At 49.5% G+C, this 23632-nt stretch overlaps 1 protein-coding gene and 1 long non-coding RNA gene across 5 annotated transcripts in view; one reads left to right on the top strand and one right to left on the bottom strand.

Annotated features, from left to right (window-relative positions):
* Window positions 1-23632, bottom strand: part of LOC118373814 (myoD family inhibitor-like) — a 53540-nt gene that overhangs the window by 6856 nt on the left and 23052 nt on the right. For all 3 annotated transcript variants that reach the window (XM_035760063.2, XM_035760062.2, XM_035760061.2), the window contains exon 3: window positions 14528-14662. In XM_035760063.2, the coding sequence (XP_035615956.2) occupies window positions 14528-14662 (135 nt within the window). The remainder of the gene's footprint in view (window positions 1-14527; window positions 14663-23632) is intronic.
* LOC127932189 (uncharacterized) lies at window positions 18074-22989 on the top strand. 2 transcript variants are annotated; one of them, XR_008144479.1, is made up of 8 exons: window positions 18074-19788; window positions 19891-20043; window positions 20093-20348; window positions 20910-21169; window positions 21377-21581; window positions 21740-21837; window positions 22056-22104; window positions 22156-22989. It is a non-coding gene; the product is annotated as an uncharacterized LOC127932189 (long non-coding RNA). The 2 variants fall into 2 exon arrangements; XR_008144480.1 differs by lacking the exons at window positions 21377-21581; window positions 21740-21837; window positions 22156-22989 and having other exon boundaries at window positions 20910-21229; window positions 21996-22118.

The raw sequence follows: 23632 nt of genomic DNA, 5'->3' as shown, positions 1-23632 counted from the left end.
TCGCTCTTGGTCTCTCCCCCTCGCTCTTGGTCTCTCCCCCTCGCTCTTGGTCTCTCCCCCCTCGCTCTTGGTCTCTCCCCCCTCGCTCTTGGTCTCTCCCCCTCGCTCTTGGTCTCTCCCCCTCGCTCTTGGTCTCTCCCCCCTCGCTCTTGGTCTCTCCCCCTCGCTCTTGGTCTCTCCCCCCTCGCTCTTGGTCTCTCCCCCCTCGCTCTTGGTCTCTCCCCCTCGCTCTTGGTCTCTCCCCCTCGCTCTTGGTCTCTCCCCCTCGCTCTTGGTCTCACCCCCTCGCTCTTGGTCTCTCCCCCTCGCTCTTGGTCTCACCCCCTTCGCTCTTGGTCTCTCCCCCTCGCTCTTGGTCTCTCCCCCTCGCTCTTGGTCTCTCCCCCTCGCTCTTGGTCTCTCCCCCTCGCTCTTGGTCTCTCCCCCTCGCTCTTGGTCTCTCCCCCTCGCTCTTGGTCTCTCCCCCTCGCTCTTGGTCTCTCCCCCTCGCTATCCCCCGGTCTTTCACTTTAACCATTCGCACATTTTAAAGATACAGTACAATGCTGTGTAGTACAGTACAATGCTGTGTAGTACAGTACAATGCTGTGTAGTACAGTACAATGCTGTGTAGTACATTACAGCATAACGGTTTGGTTCTGTCTAGAGGAGGAGAAGAGAGAGCGAGGGATGGTGAGTAGAGGTGTGGCCACCATTGTTCTCCAAATGATCGGTAAGGAGGAACAGTCAGACCCATCCAAACCCTGGACCCCAGAGAGAGAGAATCTTCCCTAAAAACCATGTCTCAGCTTTTCACTTCACTAGAAGACATGTACACGCACACACACACAGACACGCACACACACACACACAGACACACAGACACACAGAGAGACATAATTGCAGCCACCAACTCTAATCATAGTCAGTTTTAGTGAAACCACACAGAGCGATGCCTTTACCCCACATCTCTCTGCTAGTCATTCTCTAAGTAGCACAGTGAAATGCCATCCATGTCTGGTTTCCAGTACATTCCTCTGGTTGGTAAAGACAACATCAGCAGGAATATTGTTTGTTTACTGAATGCCATTGGAGTCTTTAAAAAAGGATTGCTGGAAATGGAACTTCCTTCTAACTGGACAGAGAGAGAGTTCAAATGGTGTCTGGATATTATTTAGAGTGGTATGAGAGTTCATTCCCCCCTCTCCCCTGTGTGTGGGTGTCGGTGGGGGTGTGTGTGTGTGGGCAGTAAAACAGGCGGGTCTCTTGGGCATCTAGCAGCCAGACAGACAGACTAGGTTTCAGAAGAGACATGACTGTCTCCATATAAAGCCTAAGGACAAACAACAAGGCTGGCACACACACACACACACACACACACACACACACACACACACACACACACACACACACACACACACACACACACACACACACACACACACACACACACACACACACACACACACACACACAGAGAGAGAGAGAAACAGCTCTTTGTGCAACACACCCTGCGATAGAGAGTGTGTGTGTGTATGTGTTTGTGAGATAGAGAAACAGACGACAGTGTGTGAGAGAAAGATCCGTTCTGCGGAAATACACCCCTAAGCTTTGGCTGTCTTGTCTATTTTGGGTCAGGAGTGATGTAAGGGCGTGCCACACAAACACAATGATTCAGCAGCACATAGTTCAGAGTAAGAACAAATAAAAAGACAAATGACTGTGGGCTCAGCATGATGAAATTGCCACACCACAAAGTGAAGGAGAAGAGGGGAGAAACACAGAGCAGGAAGGAGGGTGAGTCAATAGTGTAGCCTGGGCCGGAGGATGGAAGAATATGTACAAAACAGTGTGTGAGAGAAACAGAGCGAGAGACAGAGAGAGTGTTCATTTTGATTGTTTATTTCACTTTTGTTTATTATCTATTTCACTTGCTTTGGCAATGTTAACATGTTTCCCATGCCAATAAAGTCATTTGAATTGATTTTAGAGAGAGAGACAGGGTGAGACTGGGAGAGGAAGAGAGGCCCAGTGTAGGCCCAGCCTGTTGCCTGCAGCGATGGGGGTGTGGTATGTCTGGCTTGAGAGAGGGTGAATCACAGTCGGCTGAATGCTCACCTCTACCTCCCCTCCCCTCCCCCTCTCCCCAAATCCCTCCATTCACTCACCTCCCATTACCCTCCAAACTGCCAACCCCCCCCCCCCCTCCAAATCCCACCACCCCCCCTTCAGTCACCTCCCTCCCACCACCCCCCTTCAGTCACCTCCCTCCCACCACCCCCTTCAGTCATCTCCCTCCCACCACCTCCCCTTCAGTCACCTCCCTCCCACCACCTCCCCTTCAGTCACCTCCCTCCCACCATTCTAGACTTGAGGCTATGAATACTACTGATCACTGCACGTCTCCACCTTTCCAACCTCCCTCCTCCTACCTACCTCTTTCCCCCCTTTTCCTCCCTCTCTCCTCCAGTGACTCAGCAGTCTGACCAGTAGACAGTAAACAGAGTGCTGTTGATGCCAGGCCAGCTGAACTCGGTCAGAGCTGTGAGGGACATGTTGGGAACCTGTTTTCCCTCCCCACATATAGAACAGAAACACCTGAGTGACGCCCAGAACTGTTACTACAGATCACAGCTAATCACAACTAAGTGCTTTACATGGTAAGTACTGTCACCTTGTCCTTCCACTGTCACCTCATTTAACTCATTCACCACCAATGGGACTTGATGAGGACTGGGAGGTGGGGGGTGTTCAAATGTGTGACCCCTCAAAAACACTGACCTCATAAGCCCCTGGCTGCTTCAGCTCATTTCAATAACAATCTCTACAGGGATGGGGCCTCTAATCTCAGAAGAGCAGAGTGTGGTATTTCTAAAGAGTGGTATTCCAATGGAAGTGTGGCTTATTTCCCTATACAGAGTGGGCAATGGGGGCTGAGAGAGGATAAACGCCCTACTTAACTGGGAGAATGGGGTGAAAATATGGAGAGAGGAGAGAGGGAAGGAGGAGAGAGGAGAGAGGGAAGGAGGAGAGAGGGAAGGAGGAGAGGGCAGAGAGGGAAGGAGGAGAGAGGGAAGGAGGAGAGAGGGAAGGAGGAGAGAGGGAAGGAGGAGAGAGGGAAGGAGGAGAGAGGAGAGAGGGAAGGAGGAGAGAGCAGAGAGGGAAGGAGGAGAGAGCAGAGAGGGAAGGAGGAGAGAGCAGAGAGGGAAGGAGGAGAGAGCAGAGAGGGAAGGAGGAGAGAGCAGAGGGAAAGAGGAGAGAGCAGAGGGAATGAGGAGAGAGCAGAGGGAATGAGGAGAGAGCAGAGGGAATGAGGAGAGAGCAGAGAGAGCAGAGGGAAGGAGGAGAGAGGAGAGAGGGAAAGAGGAGAGAGGGAAGGAGGAGAGAGCAGAGAGGGAAGGAGGAGAGAGCAGAGAGGGAAGGAGGAGAGAGCAGAGGGAAAGAGGAGAGAGCAGTGGGAAAGAGGAGAGAGGGAAGGAGGGAAGGAGGAGAGAGGGAAGGAGGAGAGAGGAGAGGGAAGGAGGAGAGAGCAGAGGGAAAGAGGAGAGAGGAGAGAGGAGAGAGGGAAGGAGGAGAGAGGAGAGAGGGAAGGAGGAGAGAGCAGAGGGAAAGATGAGAGAGCAGAGGGAAGGAGGAGAGAGGGAAAGAGGAGAGAGGGAAAGAGGAGAGAGGGAAGGAGGAGAGAGGGAAAGAGGAGAGAGGGAAGGAGGAGAGAGGAGAGAGGGAAGGAGGAGAGAGGAGAGAGGGAAGGAGGAGAGAGGAGAGAGGGAAGGAGGAGAGAACAGAGGGAAGGAGGGGAGAGGGAAAGAGGAGAGAGGGAAAGAAGAGAGAGGGAAGGAGGAGAGAGGGAAGGAGGAGAGAGGGAAGGAGGAGAGAGGAGAGGGGAAGGAGGAGAGAGGAGAGAGGAAGGAGGAGAGGGGAAGGAGGAGAGAGAGAGAGGGAAGGAGGAGAGAGGAGAGAGGAGAGGGAAGGAGGAGAGAGGAGAGAGGGGAAGGAGGAGAGAGGAGAAAGGAGAGAGGGAAGGAGGAGAGAGGGAAGGAGGAGAGAGGAGAGAGGGAAGGAGGAGAGAGGAGAGAGGGAAGGAGGAAGGAGGAGAGAGGAGAGAGGGAAGGAGGAGAGAGGAGAGAGGGAAGGAGGAGAGAGGAGAAAGGAGAGAGGGAAGGAGGAGAGAGGGAAGGAGGAGAGAGGAGAGAGGGAAGGAGGAGAGAGCAGAGAGGGAAGGAGGAGAGAGCAGAGGGAAAGAGGAGAGAGGGAAGGAGGAGAGAGGAGAGAGGGAGAGGAGAGGGAAAGAGGAGAGAGGGAAAGAGGAGAGAGGGAAAGAGGAGAGAGGGAAGGAGGAGAGAAGAAAGGTGGAAAAGGTGAAAGGTAAGACAGACACACTTTCCTGTGTGTGTGTGTGTGTGTGTGTGTGTGTGTGTGTGTGTGTGTGTGTGTGTGTGTGTGTGTGTGTGTGTGTGTGTGTGTGAGAGAGAGAGAGAAGCAAGAGGAGGATGAGGAAAAGGAGAGATTAATCACAGACTACTGTGTGCGTGTGTGAAGGAGGAGGAAGAGGAGGATGAGGACAGATCAATCTCAGACTGGTGTGTAATTAAAGGCACTGTGTCACGATCCTGTTACATTTTACACCAGCGACACTCTAACCTGGTCCACATCCCCTTTAATGAGCCCATCATCATACTGACCTCACCAAGCTGTCAACTCAGCCTTTCCACTGTACTGTTGTGTGTGTGTGATTGTACGCCTTACAACTAAAACGTTAACTAAATATTGCTCCATTTCAGCTGTTATTAACTTGTCTGTATGGAGCATTTTCTGACTGAAGTTGTACAAATGAGTCATGAGGACTGATGAATCCCTGTGGGTCCTTAACTCTCTGTGTTCCACTGTGGCACCAGACAAAGGGAGTGAGTGAGGGAGTGAGGGAGTGAGGGAATGTGAGTGAGGGTCTGACAGAGAGGTGGTGGTGATGGTGTTTAGAGTAGCAGGAGAGCAGACCTGAGGTTTGGATGAAAACAGTTCAAAACATACAAGAGTACCCCCAAAGGAGAGGTCAGTCATGAGTCAGACAGCTTTTCACCCCTCCCATGCTACTTACTGGCAGGGTGTATAGGACTGTGACAGGCCACTCACACTGACGTAAGAGCTTGACTGATGCTTTACTGAATCAATGTGCTAGAGACACAGAAACACACCACTCAACTACTGAAGAGAACAGCATACACACACACATGCAGGCACAGCACACACAAACCTGTGCACACACTCGTGCATGCACTTATGCACTTGTGCACACATGCGCCACATTAACACACACCCGTTAACGGCTCTCTCTGCACTTTAGTCTCAGACAGCTTGTCAGAGGCCCAGCGCCAGACACATGCTACAGCCATGATGTCATCACTGTGAGACAGAGCATCTGGGTTGCAGAATGCAATCTCGCTTCTGTTTTCCTCCACACACGCATCATTTACATGATGAGATCACGGCACATACACACAGACATCTAGTCAACTAGTAGCATCAAGAGCCACAGGTTCATATTTGATATAATCAGTAGACAGGACAAACTCTCCATCTCTTTATGGCTGTGGTTGTAGCAGAGTAAGATGATCTAGAAAGTTATTCACAGCGTTGCTGATGATACAATAGTGTTCAATTTACGCACGCACGCACGCACACACGCACACACGCACGCACGCACGCACGCACGCACACACACACACACACACACACACACACACACACACACACACACACAAACACACACACACACACACACACACACACACACACACACACACACACACACACACACACTCACATAATACGAGCCCCCAGACTGACTCACCAGCCATCTGCATCAGCAGAGAAAAGCAGGCGTAACAGAGATGACATTGCTTATAGATGCTGATCTAAGGTCTGTTTTGATTTCTTCCCCTAATGGTTAAGGTTAGGCTTGGGGAAGGGAAAGCTGATCCTTGATATGTACACCAGAGTGGGAGGAGGGTTTGAAAGGAGGTGTAGAGGATGGATTGAGGGAGGTACAGGGGGATGCAAGGAGGGAGGTATAGGGGGATGCAAGTAGGGAGGTATAGGGGGATGGAAGGAGGGAGGTATAGGGGGATGTAAGGAGGGAGGAATAGGGGGATGCAAGGAGGAATAGGGGGATTCAAGGAGGGAGGTATAGGGGGATGCAAGGAGGGAGGAATAGGGGGATGCAAGGAGGGAGGTATAGGGGGATGCAAGGAGGGAGGAATAGGGGGATGCAAGGAGGGAGGAATAGGGGATGGAGGGAGGAATAGGGGGATGCAAGGAGGGAGGTATAAGGGGAAGGAGGTAGGTATAGGGGGGATAGAGGGAGGTGTGAGATGGATAGAGGAAGGTGTGAGATGGATAGAGGTAGGTATAGGGGGATAGAGGAAGGTGTGAGATGGATCGAGGGAGGTATAGGGGGATGGAGGTATAGGGGAGGATAGAGGGAGGTATAGGGGGATAGAGGAAGGTAGGATGGATAGAGGGAGGTACAGGGGGATAGAGGAAGGTGAGATGGATAGAGGGAGGTATAGGGAGGGATGGAGAGGAAGGTGTGAGATGGATAGAGGTAGGTATAGGGGGATAGAGGAAGGTGTGAGATGGATAGAGGAGGTACAGAGGGGGGATAGAGGAAGGTGTGAGATGGATAGAGGGAGGTATAGGGGGATAGAGGAAGTTGTGAGATGGATAGAGGAAGGTGTGAGATGGATAGAGGTAGGTATAGGGGGATAGAGGAAGGTGTGAGATGGATAGAGGAGGTATAGGGGGATAGAGGAAGGTGTGAGATGGATAGAGGAAGGTGTGAGATGGATAGAGGTAGGTATAGGGGGATAGAGGAAGGTGTGAGATGGATCGAGGGAGGTATAGGGGGATAGAGGAAGGTGTGAGATGGATCGAGGAGGTATAGGGGGATGGAGGTAGGTATAGGGGGGAGGATAGAGGTAGGTATAGGGGGGATAGAGGAAGGTGTGAGATGGATAGAGGGAGGTACAGGGGGAAGAAGGTAGGTACAGGGGGAAGGAGGTAGGCATAGGGGGGATAGAGGGAGGTGTGAGATGGATAGAGGAAGGTGTGAGATGGATAGAGGTAGGTATAGGGGGGATAGAGGAAGGTGTGAGATGGATAGAGGAAGGTGTGAGATGGATAGAGGGAGGTATAGGGGGATAGAGGAAGGTGTGAGATGGATAGAGGGAGGTATAGGGGGGATAGAGGAAGGTGTGAGATGGATAGAGGAAGGTGTGAGATGGATAGAGGGAAGTATAGGGGGATAGAGGAAGGTGTGAGATGGATAGAGGGAGGTATAGGGGGATGGAGGGAGGTACAGGGGGATGGAGGTATAGGGGGATGGAGGTATAGGGGGATGGAGGTAGGTATAGGGGGAAGGAGGTAGGTATAGGGGAGATAGAGGGAGGTGTGAGATGGATAGAGGGAGGTACAGGGGGAAGGAGGTAGGTATAGGGGGAAGGAGGTAGGTGTAGATGGATAGAGGGAGGTGTGAGATGGATAGAGGGAGGTGTGAGATGGATAGAGGGAGGTACAGGGGGAAGGAGGTAGGTATAGGGGGAAGGAGGTAGGTATAGGGGGGATAGAGGGAGGTGTGAGATGGATAGAGGGAGGTATAGGGGGATGGAGGTTGGTATAGGGGGGATAGAGGAAGGTGTGAGATGGATAGAGGAAGGTATAGGGGGATGGAGGTTGGGATAGGGGGGATAGAGGAAGGTGTGAGATGGATAGAGGAAGGTGTGAGATGGATAGAGGTAGGTGTGAGATGGATAGAGGTAGGGGGATATACGGGGATAGAGGAAGGTGTGAGATGGATAGAGGAAGGTGTGAGATGGATAGAGGAGGTGTGAGATGGATAGAGGTATAGGGGGATGGAGGTAGGTATAGGGGGATAGAGGGAGGTGTGAGATGGATAGAGGGAGGTACAGGGGGATAGAGGTATAGGGGGTGGAGGTAGGTATAGGGGGATAGAGGAGGTGTGAGATGGATAGAAGAAGGTGTGAGATGGATAGAGGAAGGTGTGAGATGGATAGAGGAAGGTGTGAGATGGATAGAGGGAGGTACAGGGGATAGAGGTATAGGGGATGGAGGTAGGAATAGGGGGATAGAGGAGGTGTGAGATGGATAGAGGAGGTACAGGGGATAGAGGTATAGGGGGTGGAGGTAGGTATAGGGGGATAGAGGGAGGTGTGAGATGGATAGAAGAAGGTGTGAGATGGATAGAGGAAGGTGTGAGATGGATAGAGGCAGGTATAGGGGGATAGAGGAAGGTGTGAGATGGATAGAGGGGTATAGGGGGATGGAGGGAGGTACAGGGGGATAGAGGAGGTGTGAGATGGATAGAGGGAGGTATAGGGGGATGGAGGGTGGTATAGGGGGATAGAGGGAGGTGTGAGATGGATAGAGAGGAGGTATAGGGGATAGGGAAGGTGTGAGATGGATAGAGGTAGGTGTGAGATGGATAGAGGTAGGTATAGGGGGATAGAGGAAGGTGTGACATGGATAGAGGGAGGTACAGGGGATAGAGGTATAGGGGATGGAGGTAGGCATAGGGGGATAGAGGGAGGTGTGAGATGGATAGAGGAAGGTGTGAGATGGATAGAGGAAGGTGTGAGATGGATAGAGGAGGTATAAGGGGATAGAGGAAGGTATAGGGGATGGAGGGAGGTACAGGGGATAGAGGAGGTATAGGGGATGGAGGGAGGTATAGGGGATAGAGGTGTAGGGGATGGAGGGAGGTACAGGGGATGGAGGTATAGGGGATGGAGGGAGGTACAGGGGGATAGAGGTATAGGGGATGGAGGGAGGTACAGGGGATAGAGGTATAGGGGGATGGATGAGGTACAGGGGATGGAGGTATAGGGGATAGACGAGGTACAGGGGGATAGAGGTTGGTATAGGGGGATAGAGGAAGGTGTGAGATGGATAGGAAGGTGTGAGATGGATAGAGGTAGGTGTGAGATGGATAGAGGTAGGTATAGGGGGATAGAGGAAGGTGTGAGATGGATAGAGGAGGAGGTACAGGGGGATAGAGGGAGGTGTGAGATGGATAGAGGGAGGTATAGGGGGATGGAGGTTGGTATAGGGGATAAAGGAAGGTGAGATGGATAGAGGGAGGTATAGGGGGATGGAGGTTGGTATAGGGGGATAGAGGAGGTGTGAGATGGATAGAGGGAGGTAGGTATATAGGGGATGGAGGTTGGTATAGGGGGATAGAGGAAGGTGTGAGATGGATAGAAGAAGGTATAGGGGATAGGAGGTTGGTATAGGGGGATAGAGGAAGGTGTGAGATGGATAGAGGGAGGTATAGGGGGATGGAGGTTGGTATAGGGGGATAGAGGAAGGTGTGAGATGGATAGAGGAAGGTGTGAGATGGATAGAGGAAGGTGTGAGATGGATAGAGGGGGATAGGTATAGGGGGATAGAGGGGGGAAGGTGTGAGATGGATAGAGGGAGGTACAGGGGATAGAGGTATAGGGGGTGGAGGTAGGTATAGGGGGATAGAGGGAGATGTGATGAGATGGATAGAAGAAGGTGTGAGATGGATAGAGGAGGTATAGGGGATAGAGGAAGGTATAGGGGATGGAGGAGGTATAGGGGATGGAGGGATAAGTACAGAGGTATGGGGGATAGGAGGTATAGGGGATAGAGGGAGGTACAGGGGGATAGAGGGAGGTACAGGGGATAGAGGTATAGGGGGATGGAGGGAGGTACAGGGGATAGAGGTATAGGGGGTAATGAGGTACAGGGGGATAGAGGTATAGGGGTAATGAGGCACAGGGGATGGGGGGGGATAGGGGGTAATGATACAGGGGGATGGGGGAAGGGGGTAATGAGGCATAGGGGATAGGGAGGTATAGGGGATAATGAGGTACAGGTGGATGGAGGATATAGGGGTAATGGATAGAGGGAGGTACAGGAGGATGGGGGTATAGGGGGTAGAGGTACAGGGGATAGAGGTATAGGGGGGTAATGAGGTATGGAGGATGGAGGGGGGATAGGGTGTAATGGAGGTACAGGGGATGGAGGTATAGGGGTGTGAGGCACAGGGGGTAATGAGGTACAGGGGGATGGAGGTTGGTATAGGGGGATAGAGGAAGGTGTGAGATGGATAGAGGGAGGTATAGGGGATGGAGGTTGGTATAGGGGGATAGAGGAAGGTGTGAGATGGATAGAGGAAGGTGTGAGATGGATAGAGGAAGGTGTGAGATGGATAGAGGTAGGTATAGGGGATAGAGGAAGGTGTGAGATGGATAGAGGAAGGTGTGAGATGGATAGAGGGAGGTACAGGGGATAGAGGTATAGGGGGATGGAGGTAGGTATAGGGGGGATAGAGGGAGGTGTGAGATGGATAGAGGGAGGTACAGGGGGATAGAGGTATAGGGGGGTGGAGGTAGGTATAGGGGGGATAGAGGGAGGTGTGAGATGGATAGAAGAAGGTGTGAGATGGATAGAGGAAGGTGTGAGAGGGATAGAGGAAGGTGTGAGATGGATAGAGGTAGGTATAGGGGGGATAGAGGGAGGTGTGAGATGGATAGAGGGAGGTACAGGGGGATAGAGGTATAGGGGGGTGGAGGTAGGTATAGGGGGGATAGAGGGAGGTGTGAGATGGATAGAAGAAGGTGTGAGATGGATAGAGGAAGGTGTGAGATGGATAGAGGCAGGTATAGGGGGGATAGAGGAAGGTGTGAGATGGATAGAGGGAGGTATAGGGGGATGGAGGGAGGTACAGGGGGATAGAGGGAGGTGTGAGATGGATAGAGGGAGGTATAGGGGGATGGAGGTTGGTATAGGGGGGATAGAGGAAGGTGTCAGATGGATAGAGGGAGGTATAGGGGGATAGAGGAAGGTGTGAGATGGATAGAGGTAGGTGTGAGATGGATAGAGGTAGGTATAGGGGGGATAGAGGAAGGTGTGACATGGATAGAGGGAGGTACAGGGGGATAGAGGTATAGGGGGATGGAGGTAGGTATAGGGGGGATAGAGGGAGGTGTGAGATGGATAGAGGAAGGTGTGAGATGGATAGAGGAAGGTGTGAGATGGATAGAGGGAGGTATAAGGGGGATAGAGGAAGGTATAGGGGGATGGAGGGAGGTACAGGGGGATAGAGGGAGGTATAGGGGGATGGAGGGAGGTACAGGGGGATAGAGGTATAGGGGGATGGAGGGAGGTACAGGGGGATGGAGGTATAGGGGGATGGAGGGAGGTACAGGGGGATAGAGGTATAGGGGGATGGAGGGAGGTACAGGGGGATAGAGGTATAGGGGGTAATGAGGTGTGAGGGGGATGGAGGTATAGGGGATAACGAGGTACAGGGGGATAGAGGTTGGTATAGGGGGGATAGAGGAAGGTGTGAGATGGATAGAGGAAGGTGTGAGATGGATAGAGGTAGGTGTGAGATGGATAGAGGTAGGTATAGGGGGATAGAGGAAGGTGAGATGGATAGAGGGAGGTACAGGGGGATAGAGGGAGGTGTGAGATGGATAGAGGGAGGTATAGGGGGATGGAGGTTGGTATAGGGGGATAAAGGAAGGTGTGAGATGGATAGAGGAAGGTGTGAGATGGATAGAGGAAGGTGTGAGATGGATAGAGGGAGGTATAAGGGGGATAGAGGAAGGTATAGGGGGATGGAGGGAGGTACAGGGGGATAGAGGGAGGTGTGGATGGATGGAGGGAGGTACAGGGGGATAGAGGTATAGGGGATGGAGGGAGGTACAGGGGATGGGGAGGTATAGGGGGATGGAGGGAGGTACAGGGGATAGAGGTATAGGGGATGGAGGGAGGTACAGGGGGATAGAGGTATAGGGGTAATGAGGTACAGGGGGATGGAGGTATAGGGGGTAACGAGGTACAGGGGGATAGAGGTTGGTATAGGGGATAGAGGAAGGTGTGAGATGGATAGAGGAAGGTGTGAGATGGATAGAGGAAGGTGTGAGATGGATAGAGGGAGGTATAGGGGGGATAGAGGAAGGTGTGAGATGGATAGAGGGAGGTACAGGGGGATAGAGGGAGGTGTGAGATGGATAGAGGGAGGTATAGGGGGATGGAGGTTGGTATAGGGGGGATAGAGGAAGGTGTGAGATGGATAGAGGGAGGTATAGGGGGATGGAGGTTGGTATAGGGGGGATAGAGGAAGGTGTGAGATGGATAGAGGGAGGTATAGGGGGATGGAGGTTGGTATAGGGGGGATAGAGGAAGGTGTGAGATGGATAGAGGGAGGTATAGGGGGATGGAGGTTGGTATAGGGGGGATAGAGGAAGGTGTGAGATGGATAGAGGGAGGTATAGGGGGATGGAGGTTGGTATAGGGGGGATAGAGGAAGGTGTGAGATGGATAGAGGAAGGTGTGAGATGGATAGAGGTAGGTGTGAGATGGATAGAGGTAGGTATAGGGGGGATAGAGGAAGGTGTGAGATGGATAGAGGGAGGTACAGGGGGATAGGGGTATAGGGGGATGGAGGTAGGTATAGGGGGGATAGAGGGAGGTGTGAGATGGATAGAGGAAGGTGTGAGATGGATAGAGGGAGGTATAGGGGGGATAGAGGAAGGTATAGGGGGATGGAGGGAGGTATAGGGGGATGGAGGGAGGTACAGGGGATAGAGGTATAGGGGATGGAGGGAGGTACAGGGGGATAGAGGAGGTACAGGGGATAGAGGTATAGGGGGATGGAGGGAGGTACAGGGGGATAGAGGTATAGGGGGTAATGAGGTACAGGGGGATAGAGGTATAGGGGGTAATGAGGCACAGGGGGATGGGGGTATAGGGGTAATGAGGTACAGGGGGATGGGGGTATAGGGGTAATGAGGTACAGGGGGATAGAGGTATAGGGGGTAATGAGGTACAGGGGGATGGAGGTATAGGGGGTAATGAGGTACAGGAGGATGGGGGTATAGGGGGTAAAGAGGTACAGGGGGATAGAGGTATAGGGGGTAATGAGGTACAGGGGGATGGAGGTATAGGGGGTAATGAGGTACAGGGGGATGGAGGTATAGGGGGTAATGAGGTACAGGGGGTAATGAGGTACAGGGGGATGGAGGTATAGGGGGTAATGAGGTACAGGGGGATAGAGGTATAGGGGGTAATGAGGTACAGGGGGTAATGAGGTATAGGGGGTAAAGAGGTACAGGGGGATGGAGGAAGGTGTGAGATGGGGCTTGTACATTTTGTCCGTAGTCTAGTAACTCTTGCAGCACAGTGTATGGAGCTGGTTTTATGAGGGACATAAAGTAAGAGAAGAATGTTGAATACAGACCCAGACTAATACGCACACGCACACACAAAAATCCCACAGAAACCTGTCTCATAAGTATTTCAACATTACCCGGTCCAATTCGCCCATAACCCTAAATACTGTCCTAGTATTACCCAATCTCTCTCTCTCTCTCTCTCTCTCTCTGACAGAGCCTCTTAAACACACCATCATTACAGCTCCTGGAGTTACTTTGTGGAAGCTCAGTAACTATCAGGAAGTAGCTCACGTTGCTTGGAGCAGAGGACCCCTGGCCGGACTACAGTGGGATGATGTGTGTGTGGATAGGGGTTTTGGGGGAGACAGGAAGGTATGTGTGTATCACTATATTTGTGTACAGTATCTGTATGTTATTGATGCCAGGGCTGCTTTCCCAGCAGGAAGTGAATGCAGAACTGTATTGGGGGACCATATGGTGTTCGGGGGTCAGTGAAGGACATTTGTTCAGCTCTGTGAACCACCTTTACCGTTTGGACTTCTTGTGACCCATCAACGAAACAAACCAGTGTTTCTAGCCAGGACCAGGCCTTGAACTGTGACCCCTCTAATCAGGTCTGACGATACACTGTAAGCCCAGGTCTATATTACTACATAAACTATGGTTCATACTTCACAAAGATGCCCAAGAGAATACGGGGGAGAGACGGACACGTCCAAAAACTACACTGTCAGAGTCACCTAGGTACAGTAGTCATAGCGACTCCCAGCAATCACAGTTACCACCAAACAGAGAGGAAATAGTCAAATGGAGGAGAGGTGTTTCATTTGGCTGCAGCATGTGGCGTTATGCATGTAGACACGTGTGCTTTAGCAATTTGGAAACTAACAGGCAGGTATCCTAGTGGTTAGAGCGTTGGACCAGTAACCGAAAGGTTGCTGGATCGAATCCCTGAGCTGACAAGGTTGTTCTGCCCACTGCTCCCCAGTGGGCGCATCATTGTAAATAAGAATTTGTTTCACATGCCTATTTAAAAATTACAAATAAATGGCTAAATATTTATTTTTAATTTTTAAATCCCTCTGTTGACAATTCAATTCAGAGGCATGAGAGAGTGTGTATCTAACCTATTTCTTAGGGCTGTGTGTGTTCATTCAGGGTCCAGACGGTGTGACTCACAACACCGGGGCTGGAGCCCAAACATTCAAAGCCATGTATGTATTTGTATGTGTGTGCGTGAGAGAGCGTGTACATATGTGCAGACAGACGTGTGTGTGTGTGTGTGCGTATGCTTGTGTATGTAGGTGTGTGTGTGTGTAACTCACAGGTAATGCTCTTGCTTGGTGTCGTCAGGTCCGGCTGTGAGAGACTGTTGTTGTTGCCGTTCTCCGAGTCTCCTAGCAACCCCTCTGGTTTAACCTTTGGCCTCTCGATGAGGGGCTCCATGCTCCTGTCCAAATCTGGAAGTAACAGAGAGAGAGGAGAGACAGACAGAGGGACAGGACCAATGTTCCCTCTAAGCTGCGTGGGCGCACAGCTCCCCTCAGACTGCCACACTGAAGAAATGACGCGCAGAGAAGCACAAGATTGAACTTCACTCAACTTTATGCAGTTTTCCCCGTTAGTTAACACTATCACCGTTTCCCCGTTAGTTAACACTATCACCGTTTCCCCGTTAGTTAACACTATCACCGTTTCCCCGTTAGTTAACACTATCAACGTTTCCCGTTAGTTAACACTATCACCGCTTCCCGTTAGTTAACACTATCACCCCGTTCACCGTTTCCCCGTTAGTTAACACTATCACCGTTTCCCGTTAGTTAACACTATCAACGTTTCCCCGTTAGTTAACACTATCACCGTTTCCCCCGTTAGTTAACACTATCACCGTTTCCCGTTAGTTAACACTATCACCGTTTCCCGTTAGTTAACACTATCACCGTTTCCCCGTTAGTTAACACTATCACCGTTTCCCCGTTAGTTAACACTATCAACGTTTCCCCGTTAGTTAACACTATCACCGTTTCCCCGTTAGTTAACACTATCACCGTTTCCCCGTTAGTTAACACTATCATACGTAATTTCCGGTCACAACTTGCAGACTTGTTTATATGTTGCTGTGGGTCTTGTGTGTTTTGTTGCCAACCTTACTTTGCTACCTGACAACTTTACGGTTTTTACTTTTTAATTACAGTTTACATTTTTGGTTTTTCCCTCTCAACTTTTTTTCATTCAACTTTTTTACTCCGGACGCTTTATCTGGACGTGATCCGTCAGGACCTCCACCAGCCGAAGCTAAGTAGTAACATTAACATGATGCTTTATCTGGACGTGGTTCGTCAGTACCTCCACCAGCCGAAGCTAAGTAGTAACATTAACATGATGCTTTATCTGGACGTGATCCGTCAGGACCTCCACCAGCCGAAGCTAAGTAGTAACATTAACATGATGCTTTATCTGGAAGTGGTTCGTCAGTACCTCCACCAGCCGAAGCTAAGTAGTAACATTAACATGATGCCTTCTAATTGCAGTCCCTGTACTCTGTACACGCTGTATAGTATACAGGAGAACGATCGCCTTACGGCGAGGATAGCTGTGCTGCAAGCCCAGCTTCAGAAGTCATCGTTAGGGCAAGGGGAGTGTTTTGATTTGTTAAAAAAGTTTGAAATATCCAATAAATGTCGTTCCACTTCATGATTGTGTCCCACTTGTTGTTGATTCTTCACGAAAAAATACAGTTTTATATCTTTATGTTTGAAGCCTGAAATGTGGCAAAAGGTCGCAAAGTTCAAGGGGGCCGAATACTTTCGCAAGGCACTGTATAGTCAATGAACTAATCACTGATCATAATGTTGATGCGATTGGCCTGACTGAAACATGGCTTAAGCCTGATGAATTTACTGTGTTAAACAAGGCCTCACCTCCTGGTTACACTAGTGACCATTTCCCCCGTGCATCTCGCAAAGGCGGAGGTGTTGCTGACATTTACGATAGCAAATTTCAATTTACAAAAAAATTGCGTTTTCGTCTCTTGAGCTTCTCGTCATGAAATCTATGCAGCCTATCCAATCACTTTTTATCGCTACTGTTTACAGGCCTCCTGGACCATATACACCGTTCCTCATTGAGTTTGGTGACTTTAATATTCACATGGAAAAGTCCACAGACCCATTCCAAAAGGCTTTCGGAGCCAACATTTCTCATAAGAAACTAGCTCCCTGGTATACAGAAAATACCTGAGCTCTGAAGCAAGCTTCCAGAAAATTGGAACGGAAATGGCGCCCCACCAAACTGGAAGTCTTCCGACTAGCTTGGAAAGACAGTACCGTGCAGTATCAAAGAGTCCTCTCCACTGCTCAATCATCCTATTTTTCCAACTTAATTAAGGAAAATAAGAACAATCCGGAATTTACGTTTTATACTGTCGCAAAGCTAACTAAAAAGCAGCATTGGCTGAGGATGGCTTTCACTTCAGCAGTAATAAATTCATGAACTTCTTTGAGGAAAAGATCATGATCATTAGAAAGCAAATTACGGACTCCTCTTTAAATCTGCATCAGTTTGTTATATCTGGAGTACTTCTCTTGTCTTATCCGGTGTCCTGTGTGAATTTAAGTATGCTCTCTCTAATTCTCTCTCTCTTTATTTCTCTCTCTCGGAGGACCTGAGCCCTAGCACCATGCCTCAGGATTACCTGGCATGATGGCTCCTTGCTGTCCCCAGAGGTGCTGACTTGCTGCGCCCTCAACACAGTAGTTGAATATTATTATTTGACCATTCTGGTCATTTATGAACATTTGAACATCTTGGCCATGTTCTGTTATAATCTCCACCCAGCACAGCCAGAAGAGTACTGGCCACCCCTCAAAACCTGGTTCCTCTCTAGGTTTCTTCCTAGGTTTTGGCCTTTCTAGGGAGTTTTTCCTAGCCACCGTGCTTCTACACCTGCATTGCTTGCTGTTTGGGGTTTTAGGCTGGGTTTCTGTACAGCACTTTGAGATATCAGCTGATGTACGAAGGGCTATATTTAATTTGATCAACGTTTCCCTGTTAGTTTACACTATCACCGTTTCCCTGTTTGTTAAGAGGCAACGTTGCCCTGTTAACACTCAACTACACTTGTTTTGAGATCAAAGCCAGAGCTTAATTCAACCATGTGTGCACATTTTGTTCATATCCTTTGCTAGTTAAGAGTTATTAGCCCAGTTATAGATAGTTTGTAGTCAGCAATAAGGGAGTGATTACTTCCTACAAGATTACAAAAGTGTACATTTCTAGACATTATGAAAATCAAGTCAAGTAAAGAGCTTTTTTTCTCTTAAAGGGACAGTGCTGTATTTTGAGACGACTGTTAAACTACTGTTAAACTAATTTAAACAGGTACAGCAGTAAACACGTGCCGGAAGTTACACTGAAGCTCAGCAGACCTGAAAATTGCTCAGTGATTAACATTTTTTTGAGGAAACATTGGACAGGACACACATTCATCTGGAGGTAACAGAGAGAGAAGAGAGAGACTGGGACAGGACACGCATTCATCTGGAGGTAACAGAGAGAGAAGAGAGAAAGACTGGGACAGGACACACATTCATCTGGAGGTAACAGAGAGAGAAGAGAGACTGGGACAGGACACACATTCATCTGGAGGTAACAGAGAGAGAAGAGAGAGAGAAGAGAGACTGGGACAGGACACACATTCATCTGGAGGTAACAGAGAGAGAAGAGAGAGAGAAGAGAGACTGGGACAGGACACACATTCATCTGGAGGTAACAGAGAGAGAAGAGAGACTGGGACAGAACACACATTCATCTGGAGGTAACAGAGAGAGAAGAGAGACTGGGACAGGACACACATTCATCTGGAGGTAACAGAGCGAGAAGAGAGAGAGAAGAGAGACTGGGACAGGACACACGTTCATCTGGAGGTAACAGAGAGAGAAGAGAGACTGGGACAGGACACACATTCATCTGGAGGTAACAGAGAGAGAAGAGAGACTGGGACAGGACACACATTCATCTGGAGGTAACAGAGAGAGAAGAGAGAAAGAAGAGAGACTGGGACAGGACACACATTAATCTGGAGGTAACAGAGAGAGAAGAGAGACTGGGACAGGACACGCATTCATCTGGAGGTAACAGAGAGAGAAGAGAGAGAGAGAAGAGAGACTGGGACAGGACACACATTCATCTGGAGGTAACAGAGAGAGAAGAGAGAGAGAGAAGAGAGACTGGGACAGGACACACATTCATCTGGAGGTAACAGAGAGAGAAGAGAGACTGGGACAGGACACGCATTTATCTGGAGGTAACAGAGAGAGAAGAGAGACTGGGACAGGACACACATTCATCTGGAGGTAACAGAGAGAGAAGAGAGAGACTGGGACAGGACACACATTCATCTGGAGGTAACAGAGAGAGAAGAGAGACTGGGACAGGACACACATTCATCTGGAGGTAACAGAGAGAAAAGAGAGAGAGACTGGGACAGGACACACATTCATCTGGAGGTAACAGAGAGAGAAGAGAAAGACTGGGACAGGACACACATTCATCTGGAGGTAACAGAGAGAGAAGAGAGACTGGGACAGGACACACATTCATCTGGAGGTAACAGAGAGAGAAGAGAGACTGGGACAGGACACACATTCATCTGGAGGTAACAGAGAGAGAAGAGAGACTGGGACAGGACACACATTCATCTGGAGGTAACAGAGAGAGAAGAGAGACTGGGACAGGACACACATTCATCTGGAGGTAACAGAGCGAGAAGAGAGAGAGAAGAGAGACTGGGACAGGACACACATTCATCTGGAGGTAACAGAGAGAGAAGAGAGAGAGAAGAGAGACTGGGACAGGACACACATTCATCTGGAGGTAACAGAGAGAGAAGAGAGACTGGGACAGGACACACATTCATCTGGAGGTAACAGAGAGAGAAGAGAGACTGGGACAGGACACACATTCATCTGGAGGTAACAGAGCGAGAAGAGAGAGAGAAGAGAGACTGGGACAGGACACACGTTCATCTGGAGGTAACAGAGAGAGAAGAGAGACTGGGACAGGACACACATTCATCTGGAGGTAACAGAGAGAGAAGAGAGACTGGGACAGGACACACATTCATCTGGAGGTAACAGAGAGAGAAGAGAGACTGGGACAGGACACACATTCATCTGGAGGTAACAGAGAGAGAAGAGAGACTGGGACAGGACACACATTCATCTGGAGGTAACAGAGAGAGAAGAGAGAGAGAGAAGAGAGACTGGGACAGGACACACATTCATCTGGAGGTAACAGAGAGAGAAGAGAGACTGGGACAGGACACGCATTTATCTGGAGGTAACAGAGAGAGAAGAGAGACTGGGACAGGACACACATTCATCTGGAGGTAACAGAGAGAGAAGAGAGACTGGGACAGGACACACATTCATCTGGAGGTAACAGAGAGAGAAGAGAGACTGGGACAGGACACACATTCATCTGGAGGTAACAGAGAGAGAAGAGAGACTGGGACAGGACACACATTCATCTGGAGGTAACAGAGAGAGAAGAGAGAGACTGGGACAGGACACACATTCATCTGGAGGTAACAGAGAGAGAAGAGAGACTGGGACAGGACACACATTCATCTGGAGGTAACAGAGAGAAAAGAGAGAGAGACTGGGACAGGACACACATTCATCTGGAGGTAACAGAGAGAGAAGAGAAAGACTGGGACAGGACACACATTCATCTGGAGGTAACAGAGAGAGAAGAGAGACTGGGACAGGACACACATTCATCTGGAGGTAACAGAGAGAAAAGAGAGAGAGACTGGGACAGGACACACATTCATCTGGAGGTAACAGAGAGAGAAGAGAGACTGGGACAGGACACACATTCATCTGGAGGTAACAGAGAGAGAAGAGAGACTGGGACAGAACACACATTCATCTGGAGGTAACAGAGAGAGAAGAGAGACTGGGACAGGACACACATTCATCTGGAGGTAACAGAGAGAGAAGAGAGACTGGGACAGGACACACATTCATCTGGAGGTAACAGAGCGAGAAGAGAGAGAGAAGAGAGACTGGGACAGGACACACATTCATCTGGAGGTAACAGAGAGAGAAGAGAGACTGGGACAGAACACACATTCATCTGGAGGTAACAGAGAGAGAAGAGAGACTGGGACAGGACACACATTCATCTGGAGGTAACAGAGAGAGAAGAGAGACTGGGACAGGACACACATTCATCTGGAGGTAACAGAGAGAGAAGAGAGACTGGGACAGGACACACATTCATCTGGAGGTAACAGAGAGAGAAGAGAGACTGGGACAGGACACACATTCATCTGGAGGTAACAGAGAGAGAAGAGAGACTGGGACAGGACACATTCATCTGGAGGTAACAGAGCGAGAAGAGAGAAGAGAGACTGGGACAGGAGACACATTCATCTGGAGGTAACAGAGAGCGAGAAGAGAGACTGGGACAGGACACACATTCATCTGGAGGTAACAGAGAGAGAAGAGAGACTGGGACAGGACACACATTCATCTGGAGGTAACAGAGCGAGAAGAGAGAGAGAAGAGAGACTGGGACAGGACACACATTCATCTGGAGGTAACAGAGAGAGAAGAGAGACTGGGACAGAACACACATTCATCTGGAGGTAACAGAGAGAAAAGAGAGAGAGACTGGGACAGGACACACATTCATCTGGAGGTAACAGAGAGAAAAGAGAGAGAGACTGGGACAGGACACACATTCATCTGGAGGTAACAGAGAGAGAAGAGAGACTGGGACAGAACACACATTCATCTGGAGGTAACAGAGAGAGAAGAGAGACTGGGACAGGACACACATTCATCTGGAGGTAACAGAGAGAGAAGAGAGACTGGGACAGGACACACATTCATCTGGAGGTAACAGAGAGAGAAGAGAGAGAGAAGAGAGACTGGGACAGGACACACATTCATCTGGAGGTAACAGAGAGAGAAGAGAGAAAGAAGAGAGACTGGGACAGGACACACATTCATCTGGAGGTAACAGAGAGAGAAGAGAGACTGGGACAGGACACACATTCATCTGGAGGTAACAGAGAGAGAAGAGAGACTGGGACAGGACACACATTCATCTGGAGGTAACAGAGAGAGAAGAGAGACCGGGACAGGACACACATTCATCTGGAGGTAACAGAGCGAGAAGAGAGAAGAGAGACTGGGACAGGAGACACATTCATCTGGAGGTAACAGAGAGTGAGAAGAGAGACTGGGACAGGACACACATTCATCTGGAGGTAACAGAGAGAGAAGAGAGACTGGGACAGGACACACATTCATCTGGAGGTAACAGAGAGAGAAGAGAGACTGGGACAGGAGACACATTCATCTGGAGGTAACAGAGAGAGAAGAGAGACTGGGACAGGACACACATTCATCTGGAGGTAACAGAGCGAGAAGAGAGAGAGAAGAGAGACTGGGACAGGAGACACATTCATCTGGAGGTAACAGAGAGAGAAGAGAGACTGGGACAGGACACACATTCATCTGGAGGTAACAGAGAGAGAAGAGAGACTGGGACAGGAGACACATTCATCTGGAGGTAACAGAGAGAGAAGAGAGACTGGGACAGGACACACATTCATCTGGAGGTAACAGAGAGAGAAGAGAGACTGGGACAGGAGACACATTCATCTGGAGGTAACAGAGAGAGAAGAGAGACTGGGACAGGACACACATTCATCTGGAGGTAACAGAGCGAGAAGAGAGAGAGAAGAGAGACTGGGACAGGACACACATTCATCTGGAGGTAACAGAGAGAGAAGAGAGAAAGAAGAGAGACTGGGACAGGACACACATTCATCTGGAGGTAACAGAGAGAGAAGAGAGACTGGGACAGAACACACATTCATCTGGAGGTAACAGAGAGAGAAGAGAGACTGGGACAGGACACACACATTCATCTGGAGGTAACAGAGAGAGAAGAGAGACTGGGACAGGACACACATTCATCTGGAGGTAACAGAGAGAGAAGAGAGACTGGGACAGGACACACATTCATCTGGAGGTAACAGAGAGAGAAGAGAGACTGGGACAGGAGACACATTCATCTGGAGGTAACAGAGAGAGAAGAGAGACTGGGACAGGACACGCATTCATCTGGAGGTAACAGAGAGAGAAGAGAGACTGGGACAGGAGACACATTCATCTGGAGGTAACAGAGAGAGAAGAGAGACTGGGACAGGAGACACATTCATCTGGAGGTAACAGAGAGAGAAGAGAGACTGGGACAGGACACACATTCATCTGGAGGTAACAGAGCGAGAAGAGAGAGAGAAGAGAGACTAGGACAAAGGCAATACACATTCACAAAGCCTTTATGAAGGCTACTTAAAAGGGCTATAAACTGTTCTACTTGAATTCTTCTGAAGTTATTTAATGTCTCCTCTTCCTCCAGATATGTTGCTGAGAACAGCTGAAACATCAATATTTTATCACTGTAGCTGCTTTGTTCTGTCATTGATAGAGGTGCCAATGTAATCAAGGACTACCACATATAATACTCATACACATGGACCGAGAACACACACACACTCTGTTTCATACTGTAGATTCCACTAACAGGACATATCCCTTCTGCCATTGAACGTCTACTGCTAGCCATTTCCAACCTTCAAGCTGTTCACTGGATGGGACAGACTGTATAATTACTCCTCTCCCTCAAAGAGAGAGTGAGTGAGTGAGAACATCATTGTGTGAGGGAGTGTATGTGTGATGTGTGTGTGTGTGTGTGTGTGTGTGTGTGTGTGTGTGTGTGTGTGTGTGTGTGTGTGTGTGTGTGTGTGTGTGTGTGTGTGTGTGTGTGTGTGTGCATCTGGAGACAGTAAAATCCAACCCCTTTTGACTGTTTAGGGGTGTATGTGAAACCTGCATTGACACCTGCATTGTGTTTGTGAGGACATATGTATGTAGTGCATTAAATGTATGTGAGGACATATGTATATAGTGCATTAAATGTATGTGAGTACATATGTATACCTGACATGAAGGCTCCTTGCTGTCCCCAGTCCACCTGACTGTGCTGCTGCTCCAGTTTCAACTGTTCTGCCTTATTATTATTCGACCATGCTGGTCATTTATGAACATTTGAACATCTTGGTCATGTTCTGTTATAATCTCTACCCGGCACAGCCAGAAGAGGACTGGCCACCCCACATAGCCCGGTTCCTCTCTAGGTTTCTTCCTAGGTTTTGGCCTTTCTAGGGAGTTTTTCCTAGCCACTGTGCTTTTACACCTGCATTGTTTGCTGTTTGGGGTTTTAGGCTGGGTTTCTGTACAGCACTTTGAGATATCAGCTGATGTACGAAGGGCTATATAAATAAATTTGATTTGATTTGATTTGATTTGATTTAGTGCATTAAATGTATGTGAGGACATATGTATATA

The sequence above is a fragment of the Oncorhynchus keta genome, chromosome 10 (genome assembly GCF_023373465.1).
Source record: "Oncorhynchus keta strain PuntledgeMale-10-30-2019 chromosome 10, Oket_V2, whole genome shotgun sequence".
Taxonomy (NCBI): domain Eukaryota; kingdom Metazoa; phylum Chordata; class Actinopteri; order Salmoniformes; family Salmonidae; genus Oncorhynchus; species Oncorhynchus keta.
Note: the sequence above shows the minus strand (reverse complement) of the source record. Positions and strands in the feature narration are given on the sequence as shown.